The 22,025-nt window shown below is 45.2% G+C and overlaps 1 protein-coding gene across 4 annotated transcripts in view; it reads left to right on the top strand.

The window, feature by feature from the left end:
- TNN (tenascin N) overlaps nt 1–22,025 on the top strand; it is a 70,452-nt gene that overhangs the window by 24,206 nt on the left and 24,221 nt on the right. The window contains exons 7-14 of one of the 4 annotated variants that reach the window (XM_079107254.1): nt 1,990–2,253; nt 5,227–5,490; nt 6,098–6,361; nt 7,397–7,660; nt 10,572–10,835; nt 16,964–16,998; nt 19,440–19,668; nt 20,885–21,148. In XM_079107254.1, coding sequence (XP_078963380.1) covers nt 1,990–2,253; nt 5,227–5,490; nt 6,098–6,361; nt 7,397–7,660; nt 10,572–10,835; nt 16,964–16,998; nt 19,440–19,668; nt 20,885–21,148 — 1,848 coding nt within the window. Of the gene's footprint in view, nt 1–1,989; nt 2,254–5,226; nt 5,491–6,097; nt 6,362–7,396; nt 7,661–10,571; nt 10,836–16,963; nt 17,228–19,404; nt 19,669–20,884; nt 21,149–22,025 lie in introns of all 4 variants that reach the window. The other 3 variants (XM_079107252.1, XM_079107253.1, XM_079107255.1) reach the window with 3 other exon arrangements.

Below are 22,025 nucleotides of genomic sequence, written 5' to 3'. Positions count from 1 at the left end.
TCATTTAGGTCTTTGTTCAAACATGACATCCTTAGTGCCAGAGATCTTCCCTGATTTCCTTGTCTAAAATCACGAAGACCATTTGTTCATTGCTTGCTTTCTTCCTTTGTGGTGCTGAGGATTGAAGCCAAGGCCTTGCACATGTTCAGCACCTGCTCTGCCCCCTCAGCTATATCCCTCGCCCCTGTTCCTCACCCTGGACTCCCTTGACCTTGCCTTATGTGAATTCATGGTGCTGTACTGCTTGCTCACTGTCTGTCTCTTCCCAAGAGAATGTACACTCATAAGACAGTCTGAGTCTTGTTCATTGCTTATGTTAGTTCCAAAGGCTGCTGGAACAACATGCCAAAACTGGATGGCTTAAAACAATGGAAAATTTTATCTCATAGTTGTGGAGACTAGAAGTCTGAAATCAAGGTGTCCCCAGGAAAATAATCTCTCTGTTGGTTGGAGAGGAAGATCCTCCTTGCATCTTCTAGCCTCTGATGTTCACTGGCAATCCTTGTTATGTGACTTATACATATATTATATTCCTCAAGTCCTATGGGATTGAGTCCACCCTAATGACCCCATTTTAACTTGATTATTTCTGGAGAAACTCTATTTCTAACTAAGGTCACATTATGAGGTCCTTGGGGTAGTGCTTCAACATTTTTGGGGGGATTGGGAATGGGGAAACCTGATAAATCCTTAGCTCCCAGGAACATTCAGTGACTTTGTGGAATGCGTCAGTGACTACTGTTTACTATCTGAGCAATCTTAAACAAGTTATCTAACCTCTTTGAGTTTGACATATACTTAGTGCTCTGAAAACGGTGGCTTTTATTCATTTTCCATGGGAGTATCTGATAAATGCCTTGTATTTCTGCCATGAGATTTGATAAAGTAATGTATAAAAAGCACCAGGCACTTAGTATGCACTCAGTAAATGGCAGTTGACTTACTAAATGAAATCTGCGCTTCCTCTGGTGATGGAACCTGTTTCATCTCTACACACAAATAAAACATTGCCATTGTGCTCAAGAAAGATACATTATAGCTGATAGTAAAAAATGAGACTATGTGAAGTTGTAAATTCTCCCTGGAGAATCTTTAGCCCAGAGACCAAGAGCAGCATGGGAGGGAGAAAAAATGCTTAGGTGTCTGAGAGGAAGAAGCTGTTTTGTTTATTCACCCCCAAATATGCCAATGTGCATTTGGGAGTGTTCTGGTGGCATGCCTTGGATTTGCTGAGAGCAGCATCTTTACCAGGGATCTTGATGGATGTGCTTAGATGGCTTATTATAAGTTTCTCCAGTGACAAGAAACTGGACAGGAAAGTAGGTATATTGAACAAAAGGCTAAATGATAAATGGAAGTTATAAGATAAGGGTCCGTGTTGGGTCCAGGAAATGTATTATACTTGCAAAAAATGAGCATGGTGTGGCTTAACATAAGACTCTTGGTTTTTGATGTGCATCAGTCACTTGAGAGTTTGTGTTATGTACTGACTTTTAAAACTAGAAATGCCCAGGCTTATCTGAGATCTTCTGAAGTGGAGTCTCTGGTGGTGGTACTTAGCAGGCACCCAGTGTTTACAATGGTCAAAAGCCCCTGGGTTAGTAGGGACATGTGTGAAAAAGATTTTGGATTTTCTAAAGCCACAAGTTCAGGACATGTTATTGGGAAGCATGTGTGTCGGGGCCAAGACCTGCATATTGTTCTGGGTTGGTCCTTTTTGAATATAAACTCGATACCGGCAGGGATTTCTGTTTCATCCATTGATGACTCCCAGGGAGTCCATCCCCTGGCACTTAATGGATGTGCAGTGAATTGTGGAAGAAACGAACTCAGCTTGAAGCACAGGTCAGTTGTCTACCTGTCCCTGGCCTCTTGCCTGGTGTAGACTATGGGATGAAGTCGCCCAGATGAACCAGATCTTAAAGCATCTGTGATCTTGACCAGCCAAAATGGTTCTCTAATGTTTCTTTCTCATGCATTTTTATGAAGAAATTGATGGTCCGAGGAATGTGGCCACTGATCACGTGACAGAAGACTCAGCAGTAGTCTCCTGGGACCCTGTGAAGGCTGACATCGACAAGTACGTGGTTCGCTACATTTCCCCCGAGGGGGAGACCAAGGAGACAGCAGCACCCAAGCACCAGCGTAGCACCGTCCTGACTGGCCTGAAGCCGGGGGAGTCATACAAGGTGTATGTCTGGGCCGAGAGGGGCAACCAGAGGAGCAAGAAGGCCGACACCCAAGCCCTCACAGGTAACGGAAGGCCGGGTCGGCACGATGCCCCAGGGCGAGGGGAGTTCGTGTTTGAATCAGGAGGTCGTTGCCACTTGGCATCAGCTCTTTGGCTAGCAGGGGTAGAGGAAACTTGCAAAAGCAATTTTGAGTTTCGTAATTAGAAATTCTTTTCCTTTTTAATTTTAAACTGAGAAGACCAGACTTTTTATTTGATGCAGAAGGTCATATTTATTTGGGCTAGAATTCTGTATGCAGCTCTCTCAGTAGAGTGCCTTTTTTTTTTTTTTTCTTCTAATTTTCACTTTTCTGAGTGTGAAAACTAAAGACGGACAGACAGGGAATTTGGACGCTTACCTCAGTTTACAGTGATGGTGTGGGCACTTGGCACATGGTCTGGAGCCCTCTTTCCAACCATGGGAATGGTTTGCTTCGTGAGTCAACATTCACCAAATGTGCTGGTTCCGCCTTTGAACTTTAGGAACATAAGCGTTGTGAACTTCATCCACTCATTCGGCTCAGCTCCAGCCTGCAGGTGTGCTGAGACAGAGCCTGGCCGTTCCTTCAGCCTACACCTCCCTAGTGCTTCCCTGAACTCTGAGCAGCCTGACTGTGATGCCTACTTGAGGTTCTAAAACACTCAACAGGAAATCGGGGAAAAGGATTTGCTTATTTTGTGAGCCCTGTTCTGGACAGTCACTCAGTCTAGAGACTTTCAGAGAAGCAAGGACATCATTAGGAACATGGTTTTGGAGTGTGACTGTCCAGATTTTAATCGCAGCTCTGCCATTTACTAGGCAAGTAGCTGTAGGCAAGTTACTTCACCTCTGTTCCTCAGTTTCTTATCAGTAAAATGGCGCATGAGCGTCTGCATCAGAGGTCGTTGGGAGAGTTATCGGAGTTACTTCACATGAAATACCTGACACGTGGCAAGTGTTATATAAATGACAGCAAAGGTCATTCTTAGAATTAATCGGCATTTGGCCCTTGGAATATTTTGTGGTGCACAGCCTGCTGGATGCTGGTGGGCCTCAGAGAGCCCACCTCTTCTCCAGGGAGGGTAGAAGTTGACAGTAAGGACTGGGAGTTCTAACTGTTGAAAGTCAGAATCATTGGGTTTTCTGTAAAGGGTCAGATAGTGAATGTCTTTGGCTTTGGAGACCAAGCAGTTTCTGTGCAGCTACTCAGCTCTTCCAGGCAAGGTGAAAAGAGCCACAGACAACAGTGTGTAGATGAGCTGGCACAACCGTGTTCCAGTGAAACTTATGACTATCTGCAGTGGGGCAGGTTTGGCCTGTGGACTGGAGACTGCTACCTCCTTGTTTATATTACACGATTGTCTGTTCACTCGGATTTTGAGCATTGTGAGAAGAAACCCTGTGGATCTGCCCTTTTAAGACAATGGAGGGTGGACTAGAGAAGAATCTTCTCCTGTCTCAGGTGGGGGTGGTGTCAGTAAGCACCCCACCACTGGGGATCCACCGGAGGGTGGCATTGCTGCTGGGCAGGGGGGTGTCAGGCATGGACCTGGTTCATACCTGGGAGTTGTTCACAAGTGAGCAGCTAGAGGGCGTTACAGCCCCGGTCCTACCGCAGCTTGGTCACAGGGAAAGCCGGGCGGATTCCACAAGGAGGATTTGTAGAGAAGACAAGTGAAAAAGATCAAGTACGCCGGGTTATGGTCTAGGGGAAACACTCACCCCTGGAACTGTGGCAACCTAATAAAAAGGATACCAACTGCAGTCTGGGGTGGGAGAGGGGTCATGGCAGGCTGTTGGAGGAGGTGACAACTGAACAGAGCCTGGGAGGCAGGTGGGAGTGAGAGGTGACAGCAGTGTGTGCAGAGGCTTCCGGTCAGGTAGTCACCCGTGCTCGCTAAGGGTGGCAGGCCTGTGAGGGGTTATGGTGTGGAGAGGCCGGAGTGGTAAAGCCAGCTCAGATCCTGGGAGCTGTCTTCTGTCCTTACGTGACAGTTGTCTGTGCTGCAGTCTGAACTCTGGTCCTTAAGGCCAGTCATGTCCCTTGGCCACGGATTTCCCAGAGTCAATCTGCCAGGCTTGGCAAGCGCTGCCAGGCAGGTGTGAAATGCGTTTGCTCTCTCGGAGAGCCCAGCCTTTTGAGGAGTTGGTGTTTAAACACAGCAAGAAAGGCATCACCTTCTAACGGTACAACAGGTCACTTTGACTTTTAACTCTCTCTGGGGTTACATTTTTGAGGAGAATGTGACATTTCACACCTCAAGTGCCACCTGTGGTAACAGCTCACGTAGCATTTACTATGCGATGGCTCCTATAGAATTCACCCTGGCCTGTGAGGTAGCACCAACACTTCCCTCTTTCTAGAGGTGCGGTCACATGGAAACCTGGGCAGCTCTAATAAACAGGATTATTTTTATTAGCCCAGACCTTAAATACTCTCCCTTTAAAACTTTCTGGTTCCTGGACACAGACATGGTGTTTAGATGGAAAGAATGGACGTCTCCTACTTCCAGGATATTTTTCTTCCCCAAAACGAATATAGAGGGTTATCAGAGTAATTGCTTACAAGAAGTTAGGAAGAGAAAGAGTGTGTTGTGTTAATACAGGGTAAAGGAGAAATCTGTATGTGAAGACCAATTCTTTTTATCCAAAAGCAAGTTATGGGAAAAGCTTGCAGCCTTGATCTATCTGTTGGTACTGTACCTACAAATGCTAGTAGCTCATTCTTGGGATCTGACCGTTTCCTTGATTAAACCTCCCAGTCACTCAATCGTTGGCATACAGCAGACTCTGAGGACTCTGAGGCTGATGGAGGTGATTCACATTTGGTGAATGTGCTGGCTTTTCAGGACCTAGAGGGTGGTAAAGTCTACCTTCTTTTTTTTTTTTTTTTTTTTTTTTTTTTTTTTTTTTGCGGTACTGGGGATCGAACTCAGGGCCTTGTGCTTGCGAGGCAAGCACTCTACCAACTGAGCTATCTCCCCAGCCCGCTACCTTCTTCTTTTGTATCTTAAAGAAATCGATGGCCCGGCAAACCTGGTGACTGACCGGGTGACGGAGAATACAATCACTGTCTCCTGGGACCCTGTGCAGGCTGACATCGACAGGTACATAGTGAGCTACACCTCGGCAGATGGAGAGACCAGGGAGGTTCCAGTGGCCAAGGAGCAGAGCAGCACTGTCCTGACGGGCCTGAGGCCAGGCATGGAGTACACCGTCCAGGTGTGGGCCCAGAAGGGGGCCCGGGACAGCAAGAAGGCTGACACCAAGGCCCCGACGGGTGAGTAGAGAGAGGTCAGAGTTGTGCAGCACAGAAGTAAAGCTGTGCTGTGGCAGTGTTTTGGGACACGTGTAGGATGTGGTCATTGCAAGGGTTGGGGCGATACTCTTTCAGAGTGCTGCCCGGTGAAGTAGGCCTTCGTGAAATGAGAAGGCAGGTGCCCCAGAGCTTGGCAGGTGTTTAATGAGCGCCGGTGTGCGCGTACTACCAAGGGCAGTCTTCCTTCCGCGTGAGGGAGCTGGGCACCAAGAAGTAGCACCAAGTTCGTGATGATCCCCCTTTGAGAACCAGGGGTTGCTTTCTCCCCGCTCCCTCTTCCATACTGTTTTCTCAGTAGCGGGGATTGAACCCGGGGTGCTCTGCCACTGAGCAACCCTTTTATTATTTTAGTTTTTATCTTTTTAGTTGTAGGAGGACACAGTACCTTTATGCTATTTTTATGTGGTGCTGAGGATGGAACCCAGGCGAGTGCGCTAACATGGAGCCCCGGCCCCCTTTACTTTTTGTTTTGAGAGTGGGTCTTGCTCAATGACCCAGGCTGGCCCTGGACTTGCCATCCTTCCTTCTGCAGTCAGAGCTTAGGCTTTTCCAAACATGTTCTTTCCAGACATTGACAGCCCCCAAAACCTGGTGACTGACCAGGTGACGGAGAATACGGTCACTCTCTCCTGGGACCCCGTGCAGGCCGCCATCGACAGGTACATAGTGAGCTACACCTCCGCGGATGGAGAGACCAGGGAGGTTCCCGTGGGGAAGGAGCAGAGCAGCACCGTCCTGACGGGGCTGAGGCCAGGCATGGAGTACGCCTTCCACGTGTGGGCCCAGAAGGGAGCCCGGGACAGCAGGAAGGCCGACGCCAAGGCCCCCACAGGTGAGGGGCCTGCGTCACACTGGCTCTGTGCAGGCTGGTCTGTGCAGGCCGGTTTCCTCCTCTGACCTTGGCAGGCGGGGCGGCTTCGTGGGCTGGGGCTTAACATCCTTCACATGGAAGGGAGCCCCTCTCACCTCCCTGAGAGGCTTGCGGTCTTCACAGATGGACGGTCACTGCCTGTGGCCCCCATTCCTCCCGGCCGTGCTCCCTCCTCGTTGCTCAGAAGCCGAGTGTTTCTTGGTAAGAAGGAGGTTTGAAGAAACAGGCAGTGTCGGCCGAGAGAGCCAGAATCCCGATCCCAAACCAACTTAAAAAGGACCTCCCCCCTGCTCACACCCTTCCTGTGAAGTGTGTTCGGTTTCTGCCTTTCGGATGATTGTCTAGGCAGAAATGATCACTGTGTTTTTCTAGTGAAACACCAGACAGGGTCTAGTGCCCCATGTCCATTTCCCGGGGATGGAGGCGTGCGAGTCCGGCCTCCTTCCCAGTCGGCTGTTCGCACGCTGACTGCCTGCTCTCCAGGTTGCTGCTCAGAGGCTCTCGAGTCTCCTCCTTGGACTTGGGCCACTGTCCTTTCAGCTTGCTTAGTGCAAATTCTGGTGCACGTGTTTGACACACTGGGTGGAGTAAGCTGTGGGGAGGCCAAAGGTCCAGAGAAAGAGCTGCGAGGGGCAGGAGAGGCCAGGTCAGGAGGAAGGAGGCTGGGAATCAGGGGGGAGGAGAAGTCAGGGCAGGAGCAGAGGCCAGGGGTCATGGCACGCTGGGCTAGATGTAACCATCACAGCTGGTTTGGCCTCTCAGGCTGGGACAGAACCTGGCCCCTCTCAGTCTGGGGTGCCGATCATGCCCCTCTTCTGTGCTGCCTCCTTGAGGATCCAAGAATCCAGCTGGTAGGCAAGGTCCGTGTCGTGACACCCCTGAAAACCAACCTAGGAGAAGGGAGACCCTGAGAACAGAAAGCCGCCTCTGCCCAGCAGTGGTCTCGCTCTCTGGTGCCTGTGAGCAGCGTTTACTGATCAGCACTTCTCCTCTTAGACATTGACAGCCCCAAAAATCTGGTGACTGACAAGGTGACAGAGTACACTGCCACCGTCTCCTGGGACCCCGTGGAGGCCGACATTGACAAGTACGTGGTGCGCTACACCTCTGCCGACGGAGAGACCAGGGAGGTTCCCGTGAGGAAGGAGCAGAGCAGCACCGTCCTGAGGGGCCTGAAGCCAGGCGTGGAGTACGTGGTGGATGTGTGGGCCCAGAAGGGGGCGCGGGCCAGCAGGAAGGCCACCACCAAGGCTCCCACAGGTAGGGCATCGCCCTCTGGCCGTCTAACGCCTTTCATGCTACACCTGTGGGAGGATGTTTTTATTTATTTATTTTTATTTGTTCTTTTTAGTTTTACATGACGGTAGAGTGTATTTTGACATATACATACATGGAGTTGAACTTCTCGTTCTTGTGTTTGTACGTGATGTGGAGTTTCATTGGTCTGTATTCATAAATGAAGAGAGGAAAGTCATGTCTGATTCATTCCACCACTTTTCCTATTCCCATCTTCCCTTCCCTTCCTTCTCCTTCATCTAATCCAATGAACTTCTATTCTGCCCCCGTCCTTGTGTGTTAGTATCAGCATATCAGAGAGAACATTCGGCCTTTGTTTTTTGGGATTGGCTTATTTCACTGAGCACGATAGCCTCTAGTTCCATCCATATAGGGCAAATGCCATAATTTCATTCTTCTTCATGGCTGAGTGATATTCCCTCATGCACATATATCACATTTTCTTTATCCATTCTTCTGTTGAAAGGCAACTAGGTTGGTTCCATAGCTCAGCTATTGTGAATTGAGCTGCTATAAACATTGATGTGGCTGTGTCACTGTAGTATGCTGATTTTAAGTCCTTTGGGTATAAATCTAGAAGTGGAATAACTGGGTCAAACGGTGGTTCCAAGTTTTCCGAGGAATCTCCACACTGTTTTCCAGAGTGGCTGCACCAATTTGCAGTCCCACCAGTCATGTGAGAGTGGGCCTTTTTTTCCATGGGAGGAAGTTTGGTTTTCCTTTCCAACACTGGCAGACCTGGATGGCGGACTTTGTCATGTGACTCCTACCATCCATCAGTAACTTTGAATACATTATCTTGTAACAGGTCCTGAGATTCAGCTTCATATTTCATAAAGATTAGTGGTGACTTGTCATGTCCCCCCACTGTTCCTCCAGTTGTATGTTTTCTTTGTGGTTAGTCCCTTTTAGAAAGGAAAGAGATATAAAGAAGTCATGTATATTAGGAATTGTATGCTGGGTCCCTGGGGAGGTGGCTTTTGCTGTGATCACTAGGGAACGAGGGGAGGTTATTGCTTTCTTAGTGGATAAATCCTGTTTAGAATCATCTTTACTACATTTGAGGATCCCACAGTTGTAGTTATGTGTGGTAACAGTTCCAGTTTTGGTGCTTTTCCATCTCTGTTCTTCATTTTTCAGGAAGTCTTCTTTATATGCATTTACATAGTATAAAATTTGCTCCTTTACAATGCACAGTTCGACAGTTCTAGTGCATTCACAGAGTTGTGCAGACGTCACCAGAGCCTGTTTCAGCACGTTTTCATCACCACAGAGAAACCTCATATCCATTCCCAATAGCTTCCTGTCCCCGGTCCCAGAACCCTAGGTAACAGCTGCTGTCTGTCCACGGATCTCCTTTCCTGAGCTTTTCACATCCAGAGTGAACATAATCTGTGGTTTTTTTGTGCCTGGCTATCTTCATGGAGCGTGGTGTTTTCCAGGTGCATCCATGTTGTAGCATGCATAGGTACTTAATTTTGTTGTGAATTAGTATTTCAATGTATAGTTATATACTTTTTATCCATTCATCAGTTATTGGATATTAGAGTTGGTTCCACTTTTTAGCTATTTTGAGTAATGGTACCACGAGCATTTGTGTACAAGGTTTTGTGTGCATATGTGTCTTCATTTCTCTTAGGTATATGCCTAGAAGGGGACTTTCTAGATAATTTACTAATTCTGTCTTTAATCTTCGGGGCACTACCAAACTATTTCTTTTTTTTTTTTTTTTTAAATTATGATAGTTTTTCATTTTATTTTATTTATTTATTTATTTATTTTTATTGTAAACAAATGGGATACATGTTGCTTCTCTGTACATGGCGTAAAGGCATACCATTTGTGTAATCATAAATTTACATAGAGTAATGTTGTTTGATTCATTCTGTTATTTTTTCCCTTCCCCCCACCCCTCCCACCCCTCTTTTCCCTCTATACAGTCCTTCCTTCCTCCATACTTGTCCCCCTCCCTCACCCTAACTGTAACCCTAACACTAACCCTTCCCTCCCCCCATTATGTGTCATCATCCCCAAACTATTTCTAAAGTGTTTGTGTCATTTTACATTCCCACCAACAATGATTGATGGTTATGTTTGTGTGTGTGTGTGCGTGTGTGTGTGTGTGTGTGTGTGTGTGTGTGTGACCGGGGATTGAACCCAGGGCCTTGTGCATGCTAGAAAATTACTTCATCACTAAGCTATATCCTCAGTTCTTAAAAAAAATTATTTTGACCCAGGGTCTTACTAAGTTACCAAGGCTGGCCTTGAACATGTGATCCTCCCATCTCAGTCTCCTGAGTAGCAGGGCATACCAGGTGCCACTGCGCCCACATGAGGGTTATTTGTTGAAATAGCAGAACAGAAATCTGTTGAGGTAGCAGAACAGGAGCCAGGCTGCCTATGCAGCTGACAATGCTCTAATGCAGCACAGGATGTCTATATGTCTCTCATCTGATGACTCACGGTTCGGTTCATGGAATACTCATGGGTTATCGAGGTATCTTAAAATCTATTTAGTGAAAGGTCACATTTACAGATGAGGAATGTGAGGTGCAGTCAGAGGTAGTGAGGGGTCCTAGGCCACGGTGGCTGAGGGCAGAGCTGGAGAAGATCTGTGGTCTGCTGCCTACAGCCAGGCTGCTTCCTGACCCTCAGCTGTGCCTCAGGTTTTGGGGTGCCGCTCATTCCACTCTTCTGTGCTGCCTCCTCAAGGATGCAAGAATCCAGCTGGTAGACAAGGTCCGTGTCGTGACACCCCTGAAAACCAACCTAGGAGAAGGGAGACCCTGAGAACAGAAAGCCGCCTCTGCCCAGCAGTGGTCTCGCTCTCTGGTGCCTGTGAGCAGCGTTTACTGATCAGCACTTCTCCTCTTAGACATTGACAGCCCTCAAAATCTGGTGACTGACCAGGTGACAGAGAACACTGCCACCGTCTCCTGGGACCCCGTGGAGGCCGACATTGACAAGTACGTGGTGCGCTACACCTCTGCCGACGGAGAGACCAGGGAACTTCTGGTTGGGAAGGAGCAGAGCAGCACCGTCCTGACGGGCCTGAGGCCAGGCATGGAGTACGCTGTCCACGTGTGGGCCCAGAGGGGGATCCAGGAGAGCAAAAAGGCCTACACCAAATACCCCACAGGTAATGAATGTCATTCTTTGGGAATGTAACATGTTATGCTAAACCCTTGGGAAGCTGAGCGTGATTTTCCTTCTCTGATATTGGCAAAAATCGGTGATGTGTAGAAGATCTGAATGATAGACCTTCTCATACTACTCGCCTCATACCTTGGTGCTGTTTAACATGTGATCTTATCATAAGGAGCCTATATTCAGTCTCATAATTTGGTTTCATAAAGATTAATGATGATTAGACATACTCACTCACTGTACCTCCAATTACATATTTCTTTTGTGGTTAACCTTAAAAGACTTCTAAGAAGAGAAGAGATTCAAAGAAGCCCTACATGTAGATCTGTGAGCTAGAAAGCTTTTGTGCCCGTCATACATAGCCTTTATGATGTTGAGATAGGTTCCTTCCATCCCTAGATTCTTCAGTGGTTTTAGAATTAATGGGTGGTTTTAGCATTATGGCTGCTGAGTTTTGTCAAAGACTTTCTCTGCATCTATTGAGAAGTAGATGAGAAGAGTATGTGATTTTTGTCCTTAATTGTATTTATGTGGTGAATGACATTTATTGATTTGCATATGTTAAACCATCCTTGCATCTCTGGGATAAAACCAACATGGTCATAATATATGATCTTAATATGTTGTTGAATATGATTTGCTAATATTTTATTAAGGATTTTTGCATCTAAGTTTATCAGGGATATTGGTCTGTAGTTTTCTTTCCTTGATGTGTACTTATCTGAGGGTGATATGGGCTTCATAGAATGAATTTGGATGTGTTCCATACCTTTCTATTTCATGAAATAATTTGAGAAGCATTGGCATTAGTTCTTCTTTAAACATCTGGTAGACTTCATCTGGGTCTGAGCTTTTCTTCTTTGGAAGACTTTTTATCACTGCTTCTATCTCACTGGTTACTGGTCTTTTTAGGTTTTCTGTGTATTCTTGATTCAGTTTTGGCAGTTCAATATGTGTCTAGAAAGGTAACCATTTCTTCCAAGTTTTCTAATTTATTTCAAAATAGTCCCTAATTTTCAAAATAGTCTCCTTTTACATCTCAAATTTTATTAATTTGTGTCTTCTCATTTTTCCATTGGTTAGTTTGGTCAAGGTCTTATCAATAATGTTTACTTTTTCAAAGAACCATGTTTTATTCCATTGATCCTTTGTATTTTTTTTTTTTAAATTGTCAATTTTATTGATCTTAGCTTTTAGCTTCTACAGGTTTTGGAAATTGTTTGTTCTTGTTTTTCAAGGACCTTGAGATGCATAATTAGGTAGTTCATTTGGGATTGTTCTGATTTTCCTATATTGGCACTCATAGTTATAAATCTTTCTCTTAGAATTACCTTCATAATGTTCCAGACATTCTGGTATGTTGTGTAACTATTCTTCTCTTCTCATTTTAAGAATTTTAAAATTTCTACCCTGATTTCTTGTATCATCCACTCATCATTCAAGAGTGTATTGTTAAATAAAACTATAAGATAAAAAGTATATTGTTGAGAGCTGGGGATGTAGATTATTGATAGACCCAGGCCCTGGGTTCAATACCCAGCACTGCAAAAAATAAAAACAAACCCAAAAGTTTATTGTTCAATCTCCATGTGTTTATATTGTTTCTTTAAGATTTTTTTGGTATTTTTTCTCATTTTATTCCAATAAGATCTGATAAGATACAAGTAATTATATCAATTTTTTTGAATTTCCTAAGGGTAGATTTGTGGCCTCAAATCTGTCCTTTTTCGATGTTTCATGAACTGCTGAGAAGGAAGTATATTCAACTGTTTTGGATGAAATATTCTATAGATGTCTTTTTTTTTTTTTCCACATAAGGGAGTTTATTAAGCAAACAGAGTGTCTCCCTGCAGGGTAAGAGAGAAAATGAGAGGGAAAGAGAAAGGAAAGAGAAAGGGCGTGCACTAGAGAGAGTGGAAAGCAAGGAGGAGAAAGAAAGCAAGTCAGGGGGAGATAAAAGCAAGAGCTAGATGTCTTTTAAGTTCATTTGCTTTATAATATTTGTCAGATCCAAAGAGTCTTTTCTGACTTTATGTCTGGAGAACCTATCTATTGGTGAGAAAGGTGTATTGAAATCATCCAGTATTATTGTACTGGGTCTATTTGAATCTTTGAATAGTGTCTGTTTTATGTAATTAGGTGCACCAATATTTTTTGTATAAATATTTACTATTCTTGTATCTTCTTGTTGGATTGTTTCCTTTACCTGTTTGAAGTGATTATTTTTGGCTTAAAGTCTGCTTCATCAGACATAAGATTAGCTAGCTATCCCTGCTTGTTTGGGGCTCCATTTGCATGGAATGTCAGTTTCTATCCTTTCACTTTCAGCCAGTGGCTGTTTATGCATGTAAGGTGAGTCTCTGGCAAGCAACCTATAGTTGAGTTTTGTTATTTTAATTCATTCTGCCAGCCTATATCTTTTAATTGGAGAGTCAAGACCATTTACAATCATGTTATTATAGAGAGATATTTATTAATTCCTGACATTTTGATTTATTGATAATGTTTAATTTGGTCCTATTTTACATTTTCTTACCTAATTCTTAAATGAGATTGTTCACTTGTGCATGCAAGCTTAATTTTATTTTTAAATTTCTTCAGTGTGAAGTGTTTCTTTAAGTATTTTCTGTAGTGCTGGCTTAGTAGTCATGAAGTCTTTTAACTTCTGCTTATATTGAAAGGTTTTTATTTCTTATTTGATTCTACAGGATTGCTTTACTGGATATAGCAATCTTCGTTCACAGTTATTTTCTTTCAGGGCTTGGAACACATCATTGCAAACCCTCCTAGATCTTAGAGTTTATGCTGAGAAATCAGAAGTACTTTTGATCAGCTTGCCTTAAAATGTGATCTGGCATTTTCTCTTGAGACTTTTAAAATTCTATCCTTGTTCTGTATGTTAGGCATTTTAATTATAATGTATTGTGTAGAGATTCTTTTTGATATTGTCTTTTTGGAGTTTTGAACACTTCTTGTATCTGAATGTCCATCTCATTCTCAATGTTTGGAAAATTTTCTGCTCTTCTTTCCCTGAAAAGATTATTCATACCATTAGCTTGCATCTCACAATCCTCTTCAATTTCGATAATTCTTCAATTTGGTCTCAATGTAGTCCTAGAGTTCTTGTATATTCTGATCATGGTTACTTGTTTTCTTTTCTTAAGCATTATCTGAATGTTCAAGGCTGGCCACTTTGTTTTTCAGCTCTGAGAGTCTCTCTTCAGCATGCAGTAGTCTGTTAGGGAGACTTCCAACTGAACATCTTGTATGATTTCTTGTTTCTTTCATTTCTAAGATTTCTGTTTGATTCCTTCTCAATATCTCCATTTCTCATTCATATCCTGTACTAATTTCCTTGATTCATTTGGTTATTTTTATGTATTCTTGTGGAATTCGTTGATCATTTTTATTAGCATTCTCTTGAATTTTTAATTTGATATTTCATCCATTTTAATATATTTGGAGTCAGTGGCTGGTGAATCATGAAATTCAGAAGCTGTCATGCTACCTTGTTTTTTTGCTTTTATGCATCAGTTGGGATTTATTTCTCTTCCTTTATCATATCTGGGACTTTTAAAGTTACATCCTTTCTTGCCAATGTGTGCTAGAGTGATTGAGATTGAGATCCCCTTATAGGTGTGATATCCAGTCTTTGTGTTAATTCTCTCTGTTTCTGTTATAGGAGTACATGTCATTAAGTGGGACCTGAGGACACCCATAGATATTCCTGCTTCGGGCCTGATTGTTAGTTTGGGGTTTTTGTCTTTTCTATTCTTTGTATTAAAGTATTACTGAAGTTTGGGTGTGGTTTGTGTGTGGAGCAAATCACACTGCCTCTTGACTGGGTGTAGTTCAGAAGCAGAGTCTCTACTCTCTGAACTTGTAGTTCCCTCTGGTTTCCTAGCACCTAAGAGAAAAGGGGGAAATAAATAATGCAACCACTGAAGCAAATAATATATAGTATCAAAATAAATACCCTGTGCCTACTACGACATCTACACCTAGTTACCTATGCTGGGAGCCCGGATCTCAGGAGTTTCCTGAGAATTCTCCTCATGGAGCAGGGGAGCCAGCCCTCCAAAGCTCCCACACACTCTGCTGCCCACAGCTGTGGTCTTCCAAGGCCTTGGCTCTGAGAGTAATCATGCCCACCAGTCCACTCCCCACCCTGTTCGGCTGGTCACGGGAGCTGCCCAACTCAAAGGGAAAGTGAGTCTCACTCCCCGTGGCATCTCTGACTGGACTCCCCTGGGCACCATCTTCTCTGTGCCCATTCACTCACATTCTGCCAGGGACGCCCTAGGCCACAGGACAGTTGCTCGCCAGGGCGGTGTGGCAGTGTGTTACCATCTCCTGGTTCCTGCCGCAGCAGGCTGCAGGGCAGCTGCCTCAAGGTGGCTGCCTCCTCTGCTCTCTGCAGCCAGTTGAGAAACAGCACTTTTCAAATATCAGTTCACTGTGCAGCCTCTGGATCAGGTAATTTCAGGCTCCTTTTCTAATCTATAAGGTTCTCCTCTCTAATCTGTTCACTGTGTTTATTTCTGTTCGTATCATCCCTGCCTCTGCAGTGAACCAATGCGCTCGGTCTTGTTCTTTGTCAGTGCACCTTTCCAACAGTGAATTTCCATAACTTTGCTCTGTCCCCCACCTTGCTGAGAAGCAGTTCTCCTACTGCTTGAATCTAGAGCCTCAGAGCAACTGGAAATGCAGTTTTCCTCTGATATGCCACATCTTGAAGATCTCCATAAATCCTGTTTAGAATCATCTTTACTACGTTTGAGGATCCCACAGTTGTAGTTATATACAATAACAGTTCCAGTTTTAGTGCTTTTCCATCTCTGTTCCTCATTTTTCAGGAAGTCTTCTTTATATGCGTTTACATAGTATAAAATTTGCTCCTTTACAATGCACAGTTCAACAGTTCTAGTGCATTCACAGAGTTGTGCAGACATCACCAGAGCCTGTTTCAGCACGTTTTCATCACCACAGAGAAACCTCATATCCATTCCCAATAGCTCCCTGTCCCTGGTCCCTGCAGCTCCAGGTAACAGCTGCTGTCTGTCCACGGATCTCCCTCCCTGAGCTTTTCACATCCAGAGTGAACATAATCTGTGACTTTTTGTGATTGGCTTCTTTCATGGAGTATAGTATTTTCCAGGTTCATCCATGTATCAGTACCTAATTTTACTGTGAATTAACATTTCTTTGTATGAATATATCACATTGTCTTCATCAATTCATTGGTTGCAGGGCTTGCGGGTTATTTCCACTTTTTAGCTGTTGTGAATAATGATACTTGGACATTTGCATATTAGTTTATTTTTGTGCTTCTGGGGATCATACCCATCCTAGGCAAGCATTCTACCACTGAACTTGACCTTTACAACCTTGTATGCAAGTTTTGTTTGCATATATATCTTCATTTATCTTAGATATGTGCTTAAGTGTAGAATTAACTGAATCATTTGGTAATTCTATCTTCAACTTTGAAGGAACTCCAGATATTTCTATGGTGGTTGCGCTGTTTTGCATGCCGAATAGCAACGAATGAGGCTTAATTTTTTAATTTCTTTTTTCCTGAGAGGAATTTGTTAAAGTAGAACAGGAATTGATATGTCCATTTTGCAGTTGAGAATATTCAAATAAGTGAAATTCAGAATTTCTACAAATTACATAGCTGATGATTCATGGTTTGATTTGTAAATACTCATGGATTATCAAGGTATTTTAAAATCTATTTAGCGAAAGGCCCACATTTATAGATGAGGAACGTGAGGGGCAGTCAGAGGCAGTGAGGGGTTCAAGGTCAGAGCTGGAGAAGGTCTGTGGTCTGCTGGGTGCAGCCAGGGTGCTTCCTGACCCTCAGCTGTGCCTCAGGCTGGACCCAGGACCAGGCCCCTCTCAGTCTGGGGTGCTGCTCATTCCTCTCCTGTGCTGCCTCCTTGAGGATCCAAGAATCCCGCTGGTGGACAAGGTCCGTGTCGTGACACCCCTGAAAACCAACACAGGAGAAGGGAGACCCTGAGAACAGAAAGCCGCCTCTGCCCAGCAGTGGTCTCGCTCTCTGGTGCCTGTGATTCATTGATCACAGCGTTTACTGATCAGCACTTTTTCTCTTAGACATTGACAGCCCCAAAAATCTGGTGACTGACCAGGTGACAGAGAACACTGCCACCGTCTCCTGGGACCCTGTGGAGGCCGACATTGACAAGTACGTGGTGCGCTACACCTCTGCTGACGGAGAGACCAGGGAGGTTCCCGTGGGGAAGGAGCAGAGCAGCACCGTCCTGACGGGCCTGAGGCCAGGCATGGAGTACAGAGTCTACGTGTGGGCCCAGAAGGGGAAGCAGGAGAGCAGGAAAATCAACACCAAGGCCCCCACAGGTAGGGACATCACTCTCTGACAGTCTAACACCACGCTAATTCTGTGGGAGGATGTTTGGTTTTCCTCCGACACTGGCAGACCTGGGTGGCAGATCTTCGTCATGGGACTCCCACCATCCTTCAGTAACTTTGAACACGTTATCTTGTAATAGGTCCTTGGATTCAGCCTCATATTTGGGTTTCATAAAGACTAGTGGTGATTGGTCATGTCCACCCACTGTACCTCCAATTGTGTTTTCTTTGTGGTCAGTCATCAAAATACTTCTAGGAAGGGAAGAAATATAAAGAAGTCAAGTACTTTAGGAACTGTGTGCTGGGTAGGTGCTTTGGGAGATGGCTTTTGCTGTGATCACTAGGGAACGAGGGGAGGTTATTGCTTTCTTAGTGGATAAATCCTGTTTAGATTCATCTAGACTGCATTTGAGGATCCCACAGTTGTAGTTATGTGTGGTAACAGTTCCAGTTTTGGTGCTTTTCCATCTCTGTTCTTCATTTTTCAGGAAGTCTTCTTTATATGCGTTTACATAGTATAAAATTTGCTCCTTTACAATGCACAGTTCGACAGTTCTAGTGCATTCACAGAGTTGTGCAGACTTCACCAGAGCCTGTTTCAGCACGTTTTCATCACCACAGAGAAACCTCATATCCATTCCCAATAGCTCCCAGTCCCTGGTCCCTGCAGCTCCAGGTAACAGCTGCTGTCTGTCCACGGATCTCCCTCCCTGAGCTTTTCCCATCCAGAGTGAACATAATCTGTGGCTTTTTGTGATTGGCTATCTTCATGGAGCGTGGTGTTTTCCAGGTGCATCCATGTTGTAAACATGTAGGGTACTTCATTTTGTTGTGAATTAATATTTCATTGTATGGGTATACCACATTTTGTGTCAGGTTTTGGACTGTTTTATTTTTTTCTATTGTTTCACAATTGTGCATAATGATGCTATGAGGATTTGTGTACGAGTTTTGTATGGATATGTATATATTCATTTCTTTTAGGCATCTGCCCAGAAGTGTAATTACTATATCATTTGGTATTTCTATCTTTTATTTCCCCCTGGCTGTACTGAGAATTGAACTCTGACATGCTAGGCAAGTGCTCTACCAGTGAACCACATCCACAGTCCTTTCTTAAAATTTTATTTTGGGACAGGGTCTTGCTACGTTGCCGAGGCTGACCTCAAACTTGTGATCCTTCTGCCTTAGCCTCACAAATAGCTGGGATTACAGGCATGTGCCATCAGGCCTGGCTTTGTAGCTCTATTTTGCATTTTTGAGGGACTGGTCAGTATGTTTCCATAGTGTTAAACTGTTGTATGTTCACCAGCAATGAATGGGGGTTATTTCCTTCATTTGTTTTACCCCCAAAAGAGGATAAGTTTTTTTTTTTTTTTTTTTTTTTTTTTTAAGTTATAGAGCAGAAACCACATTTCGCAGTTGAGAATCCTCAAATTCAGTGAAGTGCGTGATTTCTACAAGTCACATAGTTACATTTATTGGGTTTGATTCATTAAATATTTATGGAATATTATGGTACCTTAAAATCTATGTAGACTGAATGGGCATGCTTGGAATTCCAGCAACTCAGAAAGCTGAGGCAGGAGGATGGCAAGCTCAAGGCCAGTCTGGGTAACTTAACAAGACCCTACTTCAAAATAAAGATTAAGAACTGGGGGTGTAGCTCAGTGGTAAAGTGTTTTTGCCCAGCATATGTGAGGCCCTGGATTCTATCCAAAGTACCACACCAAACCAAACCAGACAGACAAATAACAAATATCTATCTAGTACGAGGTCACATTTACAGATGAGGAATATGAGGCACAGTCAGAGGCAGTGAGGGGTCCAAGGCCACGGCTGGCTGAGGGCAGAGCTGGAGAAGATCCATGGTCTGCTGCCTGCAGCCATGAGGGTGCTTCCTGACCCTCAGCTGCCTCGGGCTGGGACCAGAACCCACCCTCTCACTCTGGGGTATTACCCATGCCACTCTTCTGTGCTGCCTCCTTGAGGATCCAAGAATCTAGCTGTGCAGACAAGTCAGTGTCCATAACACCCCTGAAAACCAACACAGGAGAAGGGAGACCCTGGGAACAGCAAACTGCGCCTGCCCAGCAGTGGTCTTGCTCTCTGGTGCCTGTGATTTATTGATCACAGGGTTTACTGATCAGCACTTCTCCTCTTAGACATTGACAGCCCCAAAAACCTGGTCACTAAGCAGGTGACAGAGAACACTGCCACCGTCTCCTGGGACCCCGTGGAGGCCGACATCGACAGGTACATGGTGCGCTACACCTCTGCCGACGGAGAGACCAAGGAATTTCTGGTTGGGAAGGAGCAGAGCAGCACCGTCCTGACGGGCCTGAGGCCAGGCGTGGAGTACGCAGTGGATGTGTGGGCCCAGAAGGGGGCGCGGGAGAGCAGGAAGGCCACCACCAAGGCCCCCACAGGTAGGGCCTCGCTCTTAGGAGATGACACCTGTCCTACTGTCCTACGGGAGGTCAAGGTTCATTCTCCCCGTGACGTGGGAGGATTCGTGCCTGGGCAGGACCGTCTCCCCGGGTGACAGGCACTCTGCTCCGTTCCTCACGTCCCTAACCAGTGTCCTTAGAGGTTAGTTCCTCATGCCAGTCTCCAAGCTATTTTTGAATGGCGTGTCTATCGAATTCTCTTCTGTGTGCTGTAGACATTATTGATGTTCCCAATAAGTTTGAGTAGGAATAGAAAATGAAAATAAAATGCCACTGAGAGTGTAGTGAAGTTTCGATTTTGTAAGTTTCACTTCTCATACAGCAGGTATGTGGCTTGCTTTGTATCACACTTATGAAACAAGTTTGTGACTATGAATGATGATTACTTCTGTGAATGAGAGAGGTGGACAGGGTGTGGGTATAGAGCGTGACGAGGTTGGAGTGCTTCTCAGACATGGAGGGGTGTTGCAGTAAGCACGGTGACAGAAACACCCAGATGACAATGACTAGGCAAGGGAAACGCTTATTACCCTGTGTAGAACTGCAGAGCGCGGTGGGCCAGGGTTCTGAGGAGACGCACAGTTCTCGGGTCACATTCTTACTATGGTAGAAGAGATGCGTGACCACAGCCTGGACAGTATTTAACTGGCAAACCAGTGTGACCAGTGGATCTGTGTATACTGAAGAATATTAAAGTAGGGTGGAAATGTTTGCTGACATCTTTTGCAACGTGTGCTGAGCACTTTCCATGTGTCCTGTCCTCTGCCTGCCCTGGGAACACGGAGGGGAAGAGATGCGGCCCTTCTCCTGTGAGAACTCCCGTTTGGATGTGGCGGGGAGCATCGCCTTGTCTGAAGTGGGAGGTCTTTGCTGACCCGCGGGCAGACACAGGCTATCAGCTCCCAGGTCCTCATCCGCCCTGAACCGTGCACACAGCCTACAACGTGCCTCACACCAGAAGGCTCACTGGGCCTTACTAAACAAACAAGAACACTAGCCCAGATTTTCAGATCCTGGCTGACAGTGCTTCCCACTTGAGGAGACAAGTGTATCCAAGGAGAGAGACGTAGGTTCATGAACTAGTTAAAACACAAATGAGATGAAAACCCACAGAACTTGACAGGGCCCACCACAGGCAAAATGGCCGCCAGTTTCAGTATTAATAGCTTATACTGATCTGCGCTTTTCCTCTTAGACATTGACAGCCCCAAAAACTTGGTGACCAACCAGGTGACAGAGAACACTGCCACCGTCTCCTGGGACCCCGTGCAGGCTGACATCGACAGGTACATGGTGCGCTACACCTCCGCCGATGGAGAGACCAGGGAGGTTCCAGTGAAGAAGGAGCAGAGCAGCACCGTCCTGAGGGGCCTGAGGCCAGGCGTGGAGTACACCGTCCAGGTGTGGGCCCAGAAGGGGGCCCGGGAGAGCAAGAAGGCCGACACCAAGGCCCCCACAGGTAATAGACTCCCCAGATAGACATGCGGGGAATGTCAGAGCTGCCATGCTAAGCCCATGGGGTCAAGTTTTGTTTTCTTTTCTTCCGTTGGCAAGTAATGGGGCAGGGCGGGAAGAGCAAGTAGGATAATTAACACCACTTATTGCATTAGTTTTTATTGCAACCTAAGGGACTGCGGGCTGTTTTGGGAGGGTGCCTTAGTGCAAGTTTTACTTCCGGAGTCCGGGAAGTCCCAGAGCTTGGTGCTGTCATCTGCTGATGACCTTTGGTGCTGCATCATAACTTGGCAGAAGGGCAAGATAGAGAGTGCAAGACCTTATCCCACTCTTGTGATCTCTCACCTGTACCTGTGATAATGACATTAATTCACGAATGAGGGCAGAACCCTCAGGACCCAGTCATCTCTGGAAGCTTCCACTGCTTAATACAGGGGCAATTAAATTTCATTACAAGTTTTGGAGGAGTCAGACATTCAAGCCATAGCTTATTCACCTAAAGAGAGAACAAAACATAGTAATAGACCCAGCACTGGGTAGTCCCTCTAATGTCTGAAAATCCTTTCTAAAGTCTATGTTTTTAACCATTGTACCTCTCAACTATAGAAAATTCTAGGAAATTAGCTGGGGTGTGGTGCACTTGAGAGGCTGAGGTGGGAGGATTGCGAGTTCAAGCCAGACTGGGTAATGTAAAGAGACCCTGCCTCAAAAGTAAAAATAAATAAATAAAATAAAATAAAATAAAATAAAATAAAATAAAATGGGCTGGGGGCACAGCTCAGTGATAGAGCATCCTTGGGTTCAATTTCCAGTGCAAAGGAAGAAAGAGGAAAAAAGAAAGAGAAAGAAAACTCTAATGTTAATAATGCACACCAATTCAA

This window comes from Sciurus vulgaris, assembly GCF_902686455.1.
Source record: "Sciurus vulgaris genome assembly, chromosome: 12".
NCBI classification, from domain to species: domain Eukaryota; kingdom Metazoa; phylum Chordata; class Mammalia; order Rodentia; family Sciuridae; genus Sciurus; species Sciurus vulgaris.
The sequence above is the reverse complement of the archived record's forward strand: the minus strand, read 5'-3'. Positions and strand labels throughout refer to the sequence as shown.